This window comes from Erythrolamprus reginae, chromosome 3 (assembly GCF_031021105.1).
Source record: "Erythrolamprus reginae isolate rEryReg1 chromosome 3, rEryReg1.hap1, whole genome shotgun sequence".
Taxonomy (NCBI): domain Eukaryota; kingdom Metazoa; phylum Chordata; class Lepidosauria; order Squamata; family Dipsadidae; genus Erythrolamprus; species Erythrolamprus reginae.
Genome location: NC_091952.1, coordinates 198,680,873 through 198,694,949, shown reverse-complemented (window position 1 = coordinate 198,694,949; position 14,077 = coordinate 198,680,873). Strand labels below are relative to the sequence as shown.

The 14,077-nt window shown below is 35.6% G+C and overlaps 1 protein-coding gene across 1 annotated transcript in view; it reads right to left on the bottom strand.

Annotated features, from left to right (window-relative positions):
* LAMA1 (laminin subunit alpha 1) overlaps positions 1-14,077 on the bottom strand; it is a 123,349-nt gene that overhangs the window by 62,408 nt on the left and 46,864 nt on the right. Inside the window, exons 15-24 of the mRNA XM_070747567.1 lie at positions 13,658-13,769; positions 12,593-12,703; positions 11,675-11,802; positions 10,619-10,705; positions 6,046-6,257; positions 5,461-5,567; positions 4,397-4,577; positions 3,255-3,391; positions 1,724-1,954; positions 927-1,070 (exon numbers count right to left, since the gene is read on the bottom strand). Of these exons, the coding sequence (XP_070603668.1) occupies positions 927-1,070; positions 1,724-1,954; positions 3,255-3,391; positions 4,397-4,577; positions 5,461-5,567; positions 6,046-6,257; positions 10,619-10,705; positions 11,675-11,802; positions 12,593-12,703; positions 13,658-13,769 (1,450 nt within the window). The remainder of the gene's footprint in view (positions 1-926; positions 1,071-1,723; positions 1,955-3,254; positions 3,392-4,396; positions 4,578-5,460; positions 5,568-6,045; positions 6,258-10,618; positions 10,706-11,674; positions 11,803-12,592; positions 12,704-13,657; positions 13,770-14,077) is intronic.

The following is a 14,077-nucleotide window of genomic DNA, read 5'->3' as shown; positions in this document are numbered from 1 at the left end:
ACCAAACTTATGTAAACAGTATTCATTAGACAAATAAAAATGGTTGGGTTTGAAGAATGCATAGAAAATCCAGTTCAAAACAATATAAATTTGCCTCAAATGGAATGCATGTTGTTGTTGTTGTTGTTGTTGTTGTTGTTGTTGTTGTTGTTATTATTATTATTATTATTATTTATTAGATTTGTATGCCGTAGACTCAGGGCGGCTTACAGCAATGATAAAAACAATATATAATAACAAATTTAATAGTTGGAATCTAAAATAACAATAATACATTTTAAAATCTAAAAAACAAGAAATCCCAATATATAAAAACATACATAAAGTCATCATACACAAAAAACTACGTAGGCAGGGGGAGATGTTTCAGTTTCCCCACGCTTGACTGCAGAGGTGGGTTTTAAGGAGTTTACGAAAGGCAAGAAGGATGGGGGCAGTTTTAATCTCTGGAGGGAGCTGATTCCAGAGGGTCGGAGCCGCCACAGAGAAGGCTCTTCCCCTGGGTCCCGCCAAATGACATTGTTTAGTTGACAGGACCCGGAGGAGACCAACTCTGTGGGACCTAACCAGTCGCTGGGATTCGTGCGGCAGAAGGTGGTCTCGTAGATATGTTAAGTGCAATTGAGTTGTGATTTGTATCACACTTTCAATAAACCAGGACAGTTTGCAACAAATTTTAAGAAATTTAAAATATCAAAGTAAGCTGATTTGGAGTTGGATATTATTTTTATTGAAATCAATAAAAAATAATAAAATGATTAAATTCTTGATAGCAGAAAAATTCTAAAACACATTAGGAAATATTAAGACTCTTCCAAACATTCTTCCCATCCTAGCTGCAATCCAAGTGGTTTAGAAGAACAGGAATGATCAAATTAGGATGAAATTAGAATAGCAAGAAAAGGCAACTAGTACAGTTTACTAACCGGAACTCGCACATAACCTTCTACTTCTGCACAGAATTCAGTCATCCCGGAACAGAAGCAAGGAATGCATCCCAAAGGATTAATAGCATGTAGAGCAAAGGTTCCGCTTTTGCATTCATTGCAATGCAATCCAAAGACATTTTCCTGAAGCAAGATGAGATCATGATCAGCATCATGGCTTGAATAATAATATTTTTCTAGCCTTAATAGTATGTCAATAATAGGTATTTAGCATGTACAATTATATAAGACACCTATAGAAGCTTGCATTTATTCACTATGTAACTATATTAGTCACATCCTCTGCCCCACTTTAAAGGAAACACCGAACCTCTATGGTCATAGTAAATACATTAATGGCTCAGTTCGTGTGTATCTACACTGGGGGGGGGGGGGGATTTTTTTACCCTGCAATTCTGAGGCTTGAAAGAGATTTCTTCATTTTTATATTGCCCTAATGACTTAGCTTCAGCAGGTCTCTTAAGAAAAATAGCTCCCTTACTTAAGGTGAAAATGACAAAGGTATTGATGCTTTCCTCTTCTCTTTCACCCAAAATGTAGCATGAGATTGTTTGGGGTAAGTGTTTTCTTTTTTTTAATCCCTTTTTGATGTAATGGCAAAGTGAATAGGGAATTTTGGTTTTTTTTGCAGAGGTGCCTTTCCAGTGCTTCCCAATTCCTGCTCTTTCAAAGTTTCTTTAGACTTTATCTTTCTCTCTCCCCTACAGGATGCAACCATGATTAAAAAACATTATGAAAATTTTAATAGGTCAATACTTTATCTGATTATGTTATACCTTGCAAACACACACACCAGTTTCTTCTTCGCAGTTGCAGATTCCTTGATTGCACATCTCCGCTTTACTCCCACGCACATCACAGTCACAAGGAATACAATCAGGATAGTCCCTGTAACCCAAAGCACACAGGGAACACTTGTTGCTTCCGTATCCTTGCTTACACTGGCACTGAGAAGTCAGCAGGTCACATTGCAGGCTTAGGGAACCTAAATGACTACAATTGCAAGCCTGGGGAAAAAAAGATAGAATCCTGTAATTTGAAAAAGCCATGTTTACAAATTATTTTTTGCAGTCAAAAAAAGTCACCAGTATTGTTTTCTTTTTCAAGACTGTTTGTTTTGCTATAAGAAAAAAAACATAGTTACTTCTCTAAAAATTGTTATTAGAACTCATATTAAAAGTTGGCTCAAATTAATTCACAACTATACCTTTGTAGTAGTGATTTTAGGATGCAATAAAGTTGACTAATAATGAAATTACTCAACTGAAATAGGAAGAGGGGAAATACAGTTTCTTGAGGTGTTTCATTTAGAAAAAAAATTGGATTTTAAACTGGTCAATTTAGGATGGAATTGGGGAAGTTCAGAATGTTTCAGGAAACATCAAAGCACTGTTGTTGCTAAACATTATCCAATAAATGATTGGGGTTGTATTAGGGTTTAAAATTGCTAGACAAATTGCTGGCTTATACAATATTTTCAATGCTGGTTTAAAATAAGAAGCTATAATTTATTACAGAAATATAATATACTATATAATGTGAAAAAATAAACTAAGAATCCAATTTTTTATACAACCTTTTTAAAATAAGTAACAGTGCAAAAGATTATGATAGCAAGATTTCTTACAGTTCAATTAGCATTTTAGTCAATAATTTAGAACTTAGTAATCGAAATATTTACATTTGCATTGTCTAAAAGTTGGATTATCAAAAATAAAATTTTGTATTGACCATTTTTACTAGAAGGAGGATTCTGTGGTTCAGGCTTCTGAGAAATCTAAGTTAATTTTCTTTCATCATGTAGCAACATTTTGTATAGCAGATATGAATGTCCCCAATTGAGCCACAAGAATCATATCTTTGTATTTGCTCCAACAACCTTTGATCATGTATAATCTATCACCTACAGCTTATTAATATTTTCAATTATAAGACTGATTTTCTATTTTTAAATTTCATTTATAATTTTAATATTTTTTTTCTTAACCGTAAGGATTTTAGGTTTAATTTTCATGCTACATTATTTTACTTATATCAAAGTATTTAGTTTAGCATATATTGTAGATTTTATCTGAATTTAACCTATCCATCCATCCATCCAACCATCCAACCATCTATCATCTAGCTATTCATTTAGATACATTTTAATAAAGAGGAAACTTCTCTGAAATAACACATGGTGGAAAGAAATCTAATATGTATATTCAACTTTTCAATTCTTAATTTCCTTTTTTAACATATTACATCACATTACCTTGCATCCCTTGCACATCCCTTGCACATTACCTTGCATCCCTTGCACATTACCTTGCATCCCTTTTCTGCATCATGACCCCAGAAATTTTCTTCACAAAGTTCACATTTTTCTCCAGTTGTATGAGGAGCACAAATGCATTGTCCCGAATCTTTATCACACGTATTGTGAGTATGAGCACAATCACAAGCTGCAATTAGGGCAGTACAAAAACAAGTAAACTGGAAGAACTATCTCTTCATTTTTTAAAAATCTAGGATTTAAGAATTCTGAAAATCAATGTCTTGTGAAATCCTAAAATTCTCCATTTTTTAATAAAATAAAATTATCCCATCCATATTGTAAAAGTAAATATTTTTGCAAATAAATTGTCAAGTAAATGCAAATAAATGTGATGTATTATTTTCCTTTTTTATTATCTAATTGTTTCCATCTGTATTCTCCATTAAAATGGACCAGTTTCATAATATGAAACATAAAAAGAGAGAGGCAAAGACAAACTCAGTTTGGTGTAGTTTGGTGCTGGCCTAGAAACCATGATACCCTGAGTTCTAATTTCGCCTTACGTGTGAAATCCAGCTGGGTGGCTTCAGGCCACTCCATCTCTCTCAGCCCAAACCACCTCATAAAGTTGTTGTCATGGGAAAACTAGGAGGAGGAAAGAGTTTTAAGTACAGTAGTACCTCTAGATACGAGCTGCTCCACATGCAAGTATTCCAAGTTACGAGCCACGACAGGAGAGAAATTTCTGTTCGACACCCGAGCTCAAATTCAGGATATGAGCCGAGCTTCCACTAGGTGGCGCAAGAATCCTTCCTTCTGGCTATCTTGGCAGGGGAAAAATAAAGTCTAAAGGCATTCGTTCGAGATCCGAGTTGATCCGACATACGAGCTCGGTTCTAGAACGAATTAAACTCGTATCTAGAGGTACTACTGTATATTCATTGCTTTGAGTTACTTGAAAAGGGCAGGATAAAAAAAATGTAATAAATAAATAAATAAACATAAAATAAGTATATTGTAGCTATTGCAGGTTCTAAAGCCAGGTTAGATAGCACAATTTTCCATGTTAAAGTGACAACATGAATATCTTATATCATTTTGATATCCTATTTGCAGCTCCTAAGCAATGGACTGTTTTCACTTTTAGAACAATTTTAGTTATTGCAAAATCTGTTTATGAGCTAAAACTTACGTTTGCAACCACCTTCCTGAAATGCATAAAACCCTGGAGCACAATGATCACACTTGTCTCCCGCCACTCCTAGTGCACAGTGACACTGTCCTCCTTCATTACAATCTTCTGCAGCTGAACCAATTTTACTGCAATGGCAGGGAAAGCAACTAGCTGTAGTACTGAGGCCATAATAACCAAACTGTAAGAAAGAATTTAAAAAAAAGGATTTGAGTGCTTTTTAAACTATCCTCCTCTGCTCTTCTAATATAACATTTGCTATAGACTCTTGTAATTCTCTTTAGACGTGCATTAGAAAGAAGTTTTACAGCACAGAAAAATGTAAACAAAAAACAACCAAACATTTGGGTGCTTCTAAAAGTAATGCCCTGGGATTCTTCCAATAAAAAAAGAACAATGAAACATTTAACAGTCAACTATCTACTAATACCTGTCAAAATGTATAAATACATTAAGATCAGGTTGATTAGACAAAACCAATTAAATGCCAATGTCATATATTTAACATTTAGGGAGAAAGTATAGTATTTTATTAGCATATAAACAACTCCTAAATGTGTTAGGTTTTTAATATTTTGATAGCTAGAATTTCCTAGTGTTGAAAACATGAAACTACTTTCAAAGGTATATTAAAGATTAGTGAGACAAAAAGCTCATTTCATTCCTAATTAATGCCAGATCCTCTGGATATATAATTTTAGTCTTTATACTTTTAACACATGGGTCAATTCTTACATGTGACCATAGGATAATAGGATAATAAAGATTTGATTACATCAATTTAAGTTATGCCTTCCTGGAGTTAAAATTATGCCAGTCTGTTATGATGTCATACTGGTGGGCAGTATGACTTTAAGCAAAAAAGAATAAAATCCCTTTGATTGTATCTTTCAGTTACTATAACTTACATCTAGATTATTTTACCATTATACTGAAATTTAAATATATGTATACATACATACATACATACATACATACATACATACATACATATGTTAGAGCCTTTCGACAAATAATTTGTAAAAACATAATGTGTTAGTAATGTAATCGTTGTTTTTTTTTACCAAGCATTTGTCACATCTCTTTCCAACTACGTTGGCTTTGCATTGACAGAGGCCAGTTTCATGATGACAGATGTTGGAAAATGAGCCATTTATGTCACATTCACAAGCTGAGATATAAAATGAACAAAGAGAAAAGATGATTATAATGACAAAATACACAATAGTAACTATTACATATTTATTTATTATTTATTTATTTATTTATTTATTTAGATTTGTATGCCGCCCCTCTCCGCAGACTCGGGGCGGCTCACAACATATCCCCTCCCCCCCCCCAACAAAATGTATAATTCAATGTCTTACTTTTCTATAGTCTGGGCATTATTATTTTAAGTTTATATCTTTATAAAAAGAAATTCATGTAACAATCCAAGGGACTCCAACTGTATGTCTACTTGGAAAGTTCCCTGATTTTATTAATGAGTAAATTGTGTTTATGATAGTCTGACAATCTTGGGGTGGGGAGAACTCAAATGCAGAAAAAGGAGATACATTGTTGATTGGTCATTGTTGATAAGATACTGGTCAACATGGTTGTATTCAACTAAAAAATATTTTATATTTAACTTGATCCAAGAAACTCACCATAACAATGTTTGTTGGTCACTGCATCCCCATAATAGCCATCAGCACACCTTTCACAGTGATATCCAACAGTATTTCCAATGCATTTTAAACACTCTCCTGTAAGTGAATGACAGTGGCCATCTTCCAAGGGGTTTACATTGCCATTGCAGTCACAAGGAATACATGGTTTTCCTGGCACTAAAGGATTGCCATAATATCCATTTGCACATCTATACATAAGATAGAACAATTGCATTAGAGTAAAAGGGGGTGGTTTTTTGCTGCTTTGTTTATTATGCCGCTCATCTTACTGATACAGTGGATCTGTTTAGATGGTAAGAATACAATCATTTCCTATTTATTTCCTGTTTATTTTCATAATTTGGACATATTGTACAAAAAGAAAAATTATTACAGAATGATACCATCCTTACCAAAGTTATAAAAACTGCAAAAGATGGATCAATACAGTAACAACAGCTCTTACAGGGAAGAAATGGGGAACTGCAGACAGCTCTGATAAAGTCCACAACTGCAGCAGAATTAAGAGCTGACAATAGACCAACTTGTCATTATTTCTCTCCATGTCTGGAATGGATTTGAGATCACCCACAGATGCTCTATACAGTTGTTCCTGATAAGGAGACCACAAGATAGTGATCGCTGGTGCATCAGGGTGATAAAGGAATAGCAATCTTTTTGCTCAAGTCATGGTTGGCACTTTCAAAGGGACTCTGGGTTTCCATGCTTCTTTTCCAATCACTTTCAGAAATTGCTTAACTGCTTTTCGGTTATTGTAATTGTTGTATTGTACAGTAACTGCTAGATCAATAATCAAGTTTGATAGGTCTAATTCCCTTCAATCCTTAGCGAGGTTTTAAACACAAATTTAAGGACTAAAAATATTTTGGAATAAACAGAAAAGGGGATTATAATTTAAATTTTAGAAAATTACAAATGAATTAATATCCATCTATAGGAAACAGGTTTCAATAAAAACTTGGAATTAAATATTCTTCCCATGGGAAAATGCTGCTGTTTTGAATTTTCTTTTTAAAAAATCAGATTGGAAGATTGGACATTAGAGGGAAACAGAACAGCAACAGATTAAAGGAGAACACTTAAATTTTATTTACCAATATATAATGGGGAAAAATATTTTAATATTTAATACATTGAGGGAAATTTTTGAACAATGATTGAAAATGCATTTAAGAATGATAGGCTATAAGAATTATATGTAAAAGATACTATTCTGCAGATACCAATGAAACCAGCTGATGTCTGAATAATTAAAAGAGATATATAAATAACAAAGCAACAGAGTGACCTGGATAACTTTACTACTTAATTGGACTTATAAAAGAAAGCTTTGAAGAGTTTTGGGACAAGGAACAAAGAGAAAAAAGGAAGAAATGAAGTTCTAGGACGCCCTTTGAAGGAACTAAAGATCAAGATTGTTGAAAGTAAAAGGAAAGAAATAAAGCTGATTTGTTTTATCAAGGATAAAATAGGTATATTGTTATCTTTGATTTATTGCACTTCTATTGATCAGAATGGAACAAGTTATTAAGGACTTGTTTAAGGATAAAGGAGGATATATATAAAAAAGAAATCTTCTGGTTGTATAAGTTACTAAAATGTTTATACATGTTATGGAGGAAGTCAATTCATTCTATATTTCTTTACTATATTTTTATGTTTCAAATCTTTCCATTTTTTTCTTTCCATATTTTATGCACTTTCTATTTTTTCTTTTTACTTATTTCTCTTTTTTAGTTTGTATTTAAACATGTATGGATATCACTCTAGCATGGTCCAGTTCAGGGCAGTTGTCTTTTATTTTCCTGGAACCCGTTTAACTATTTTTCCACTATGAACAAAATAACTTTCTCGCATAAATCAACCATTCATTTCAAACAAAAGAACCTTACTGCCAACACCAATGTCACAGATATTAAAGCAAATATTATATTTGATAGCTACCGTGTTTCCCCGATAGTAAGACACCCCCGATTGTAAGACGTATCGGGGGTTTCAGGGGGGTCGGCTAATATAAGCCGTACCCCGAAAGTAAGACATATGTCTTACTTTCGGGGAAACACGTAGCTGCGCGCCGCCTCCTGCCCACGTCTACTCTACTCATCGTAGCTCCTACTATTACCCTCCCTCTATCTTTCAGGTTGTCCCCACCTCTTCGGTACCTTTGACGCCAGCGAGGCCCCTTCCTCGGTTGCTTCCTCCAAGCTTGGCCTTCCGTGGGGAAAAAAACCCCTCCAACAAAGCAGATCGTTTGTAATCCCCCTCGGTTTAAAGTCCCCCAAGTTCTTCGCAGCGCGGATTTCAGCGAAGTCCTGTAATCTCCGGGATCTGCGCCCTGAGAGGCGGGAAGAGGAAACGAGGCGCAAGGCAGCGGCGCATACGTCGCCGCGTCTGCAGGAACGGGTGGTGGGGCGCCACGAAGGGCGGCGCTTGAAAGCCACCACAGCACCGTTGTTGTCCTCACGGCGCAAAGCCACACAGTCCCGGATCGCTTGCTTCCCCGGCCAGTAAGCCGGCTGCCTAGGAAAGCAGCGCATTTGAAAAACGCTTTCCCAGGCAGCCGGCTTGCTGGCCGCTTTCCTAGGCTTTCCGCAGGAAAGGGTGGTGGGGCGCCATGAAGGGCGGCACTTGCGCAAAGCCACACAGTCCAAATGCGCTGCTTTCCTAGGCAGCCGGCTTGCTGGCCAGGGAAGCAAGCGATCCGGGACTGTGTGGCTTTGCGCAAGTGCCGCCCTTCATGGCGCCACACCACCCGTTCCTGCGGAAAGCCTGGGAAAGCGGCCATCAAGCCGGCTGCCTGGGAAAGCGTTTTTCAAATGCGCTGCTTTCCTAGGCAGCAGACTTTGCTGGCCGGAGAAGGGAACGATTCAGGACTGCGTGGCTTTGCGCCGTGAGGACAACAACGGCGCCGCTTAGAAGCAACAGTGGCTGGTGCCCTCCCACCGGGGCCCCAAAAGCTCATGCCGTCACCGCTAGGGACGCTCCAATATAAGACATACCCCGAAAGTAAGACATAGTGGGGCTTTTGGGGATAAAAAGAAAGTAAGACACTGTCTTACTTTCGGGGAAACACGGTAGATACGCGAGTTAATGCTGAGACTATTTAGCAAATGTATTGAAAAATTTAGATAGATTTGAAAGGAGTTAGTTGCAACACATTTTCTATATTAAATAATTCATCTTCATAGTCACTGCTTTTGGTGTAATATGATTTGCCATATCAGGTAGTTGGGCTTGTTGGAGCTTGATGGAGTGAACCCTACTGTACAAATTCCAAATATGAAGTGTTAATACCACTTTATAATGCCTTAGTAAGGCCACACTTGAAATACTGCATTAGTTTTGGTCACAATGTAAAAAAGTTGTGGATACTCTAGAAAGAGTGCAGAGCACTATGGAAACTCTAGAAAGAGCAACAAGGATAATTAGGATGGAGGCTAAAACATATGAAGAATGGTTGCAGGAACAATGTCTAGTTTAATGAAAAGAAGGACTATGGGAGACATGATAGCAGTTTTCTAATACAGCCACAAAGAAAAGGAAGTCAAGCTATTCTCCAAACCACTTGAATGTAAGACAAGAAGCAATGGGTGGAAACAAATTAAAAAAAGAAGCACTTTAGAACTAAGGAGAAATTTCCTGACAGAACAATTTATCAGTGGAACAACTTGCCTTCAGAAGTTGTGAATGTTCCAACATTGAACATTTTTAAGATGTTGGATGACATTTTTCTGAAGTGGTGTAGGGTTTTCTGCCTAAGCAGGAAAGACTGGAAAACCTCCAAGGTCCCTTCCAACTCTCTTATTTTATTTTGTTCTGTTCTGTACTGTTTACAGGTAGTCCTCAAGTTACGAGCACAATTGAGTCCAGGGGTTTATGTTGCTAACTGAGAAATTTGTTAAGTGACATTTTATGACTTTTCTTGCCACATTTGTTAATTGTTAAATTAGTAATATGATTGTTAAGTAAATCTGGCTTTTCCATTGACTTTGCTTGTCAGAAGTTCAAAAAATAATCACATGACCCCCCTGGATACCTCAAGCATCATAAATATGAACCATCTGTCAAGCATCCAAATATAAATCACATGACCATGGGGATTCTGCAAGGTTCATAAATGTGAAAAATAGACATAAGTCACTTTTTCAGGCTGTTATAATTTCATACTGACACTAAATGAACTGTTGTAAATTAATTCAAGGCCTCGAAATGTGGCAACTTTAAGATCTGTGGACTTCAACTCCCAGAACTCTCCAACTGGCACAATCCACAGGTCTTAAAGTTTCGAGATGTGAAGACCTCTGCTGTAATTGATAGCAGGATTTCAAGACTTCTCCCAAAAGCATTGGCTCTTTTTTAATGTGAATAGTAAATGATTCACAAGAACTAATATGACCATAATAAATATTGTCATCTCCCAAATGCATTTCTGTCATAGAACCTCTATACAATTGAAATGCATTTCAAAAATGCTTTTTAAAATAGAAGAGAAATAAAGCTGTATTTAAGTTTAATTATTTAACTAATAACAATTTCTGCTACTCCATACCTTTCACATCTGACTCCTGCATAACCTGGAGCACATTTATCACAGACAACGTCACCTCTGTTATCCAAATGACAACTAGGGCTGAAACTAAAAACAAACAACTTAAGAATTATGATACAGATTATATAAACTCAATATATCAAATACATGCACAATTCATGACTGCACAATGTAGTAATTAGTGGACACAGGAAATACAATCAGTGTGCAATCCTGTATGTGCCTATTCAAAATCAAGCCACACTCAAATTGTGTTACACCTGTGTAAGTATATACACAATTTTATTCTTAGCTACATCCAGGTAGGGGATGCCGCTACCTGCCGTGCGTGCAGCTTTGGGTATTTGGCATGCGTGCATGCGTATCCCAGCAAGATTTTGCTTCTGCACATGCTCAGGAAGCAAAATCTTGTAAGGGGTCCCGCGCACATGTGGGATTTCAAAAAAAAAAATTGCTTCTGCACATGCGCAGAAGCAAAAAATTGCTGAAATCTCTCTCACGTGGGCGTCCCCTTGCAAGATTTTGCTTCCTGCTCATATGAATGCCAGAGACCCAAAGCTGCACGTGCAGCTCCAGTTTTAATACCGGTGCAGCGTCCTCCTCCGTACCGATAGGAACTCACTACTGGCTACATGCATGTTTATCTGCATAAACAACTTGATAGTATCTGAATATTCAGTGCTTAAGAAAAAAAACTTTAAAACCCCTTAAAAGATAAACCTCTCAGAATGTTAGAAACCATTTACAAGACTGCTACTAATCCCTTGGCAAGAGTCATCTTAAATTACTATTATTTCATATAAATAGCAAAATTCTAGCATTTTTTTTAAAAAAATTGAGTAGCATACAACACTACTTTTCAAGATGGGTTAGAAATTAAGTCAAAAAACCCAAGAAAAACAAAACTTCCCCATTTGGGCCAACAAGAGTGATCCTTTCATTTTTTGTCTTGACTTTTCCCCTTCTCATTTTGATTCTCCTTCCCTTGTCCCTTTGTGGCTCTGCCTGCCTGAAATTGTTGGAGTTTTCATATATCATTTCCAATAAGCGGTTTACTTGTTAGTAGCACTTCCCAGTGGACAGGCACATGGCTGGCAATCCTCTGTGGTTCCCCTCGAAGGCATTCCGTAAAATCCTGGCAAACACTGCTCACAAGATTGCCCTGTGGTATTATGCTCACAAGCCTATAAACACACAAGAAGCCTTTTGATACTTAATTTGGATGGAATTTTATTCCCAGAGGGAGCTCAGTACAAAAAAGCATGCTGATTTAGTATTCAAAGAACAAAACACAAAGAAAAAGGGATGCCAGGGGCAATACGCTTTTGTAAACTCACAGCAACAACTTATGCATGCGCCCTTGACCAGAGCTGATACGCACATTTGATTTCATAAATTAGCTACATTACTTTGATGGGGAATGAAAGCAAATTAAATGTATTTTTATTTGGCAATGATACAATTCATTCAGATATTTTTACTCCGTCCTCAAAAGAAATAATGCACAAGAAAATATTATCGGGAAATAATGTTCACAATAGATTTTTTTAAAAAAAATAATAACTTAATTATCAATTAGGAGACAACCAGAATTACTTTGATGAGATGATCGGCTATACAAATAAAATAATGTAATAAAATAAAATGCTCCAGTGTTTTTCCATCCAGTTCTCTAGGAATTTTGCCATTGACTTGAATGGAAAAAAGCTTGCATGCATTTTCTTATAAAATATGTTTTACATTAGTTATAACTGAAGACAGACTATGAAGGTACTTTAATGTACACACAAAGGGCAGGTTTTAAAGGTAGCAGAAATGGTTAGGAAAATGTGTATTTATTTATTTATTTGTTTATTTATTATTTAGATTTGTATGCCGCCCCTCTCCGAAAACTCCTTGTTTGATGCATGCTTAAAAATTCAACATTTTACAAAACAGGAATGGATTGATCTCAGAAGCAGGACACAAACTTACAATACAAACACCATGACTGTCACATTCCGTTGCATGGCCATTGCAATCACACGGCAGGCAAATTCCTCCAAAAAGTATTGCATCCACTCTATAGTATCCAGGAACACAGGACTAAAAATAGCATTAAAATAAATTACAGCCAGCATGTTAATTATTATAAATCTGCGCTTATAGATTTAGTATGATGACATTTTGAAAACCCATTAAACCAAATTAAACAATGTTATCTATAAATAAGACATTACAATTTTAGATCTATAATGCTTTTTCAGGAAATTTAACAAAAACCTGATTGCAGATCTCTGTCTGTCTGACAACAATTTCAAAAGTGAACTAAACTACCTGAATTCTTTCTTATAGGATATAAAATAAAATATTTTCTAAATATATTAATATCCTTATGAGTTTCATTAATAAGTAATAAATTAATAATAAAGAGTTTTTCCAAGAAAAAGGATAACAATTATATGGTTTTAATTTTAGATCTAGCTATATGGAAAATGAACTCTCATCAGGTTCCTTTAAAAATGTAAGAGAGAGGCTATGTTATTCACAAAGTGGAAAATATGTGAAATTATTTTAGACAGACAGAAATGGAATTTTGGCACTGCAGTTTTGAAAACTACATGTCAAAAGGCAGTTGTATGTGTCTACATACTTCTCTCTCTCTCTCTCTCTCTCTCTCTCTCTCTCTCCCTCCCTCCCTCCCTCCCTCCCTCTCTCTCTCTCTCTCTCTCTCTCTGGAATTTTCTGAAAGAAGTAATGACTGCACATATTGTACCATTTTGGCAATGCTGGCAAGTAACATTTCCCCTAATCTATTAATTCTGATCATATTTATTAAATATGGCCTTTTAAACACATTTCTTGGGAGGGTTATTTTGATTTTGCTGATCAGTGGTTACTGACCGTGCTTGGTGATTTTTATTTCTTACTACTTGGTTATAATGTTGATGTTTTTTGATAGTATTTCTATATACAGGTTCACTGATAATAAATTGATTACATAATCGTTTGGAAAATCATTTTTAACAAACAAACAAACAAATAAAATATTGAAATTACTTCACAAGATATTCCAGAGTAACCCTGTGGGCATTCACAATATTCTACATGTACAGCTGAAGACAGATCTATGAGATTAGCATTTGCTGTATCCAAAGTCACAGAATCTAACCTGAAATAACATAAAAACAGGAAATCACCGATGCAAATAATGTATTAGGAGTTTTTTAACTGTATAAAATAATGCATATCCATAAAATACACAAATGTATTTTGTGTAAAGCTTAAAATTTGCATTCTTTCTTGTTCTGAATTCATAATTCCACATAAAATACATTTCACAATCTATTATACATTCAGTAGTTCTAAATAAAATCCTATTGTAATCAGTATAAGCTTTGCAGCATTTGTAATACAGCCAGGATCCTAGCAAATATGGATAATGAATAATACAAAAAGCTGTAATTTCAGGTTAAATTA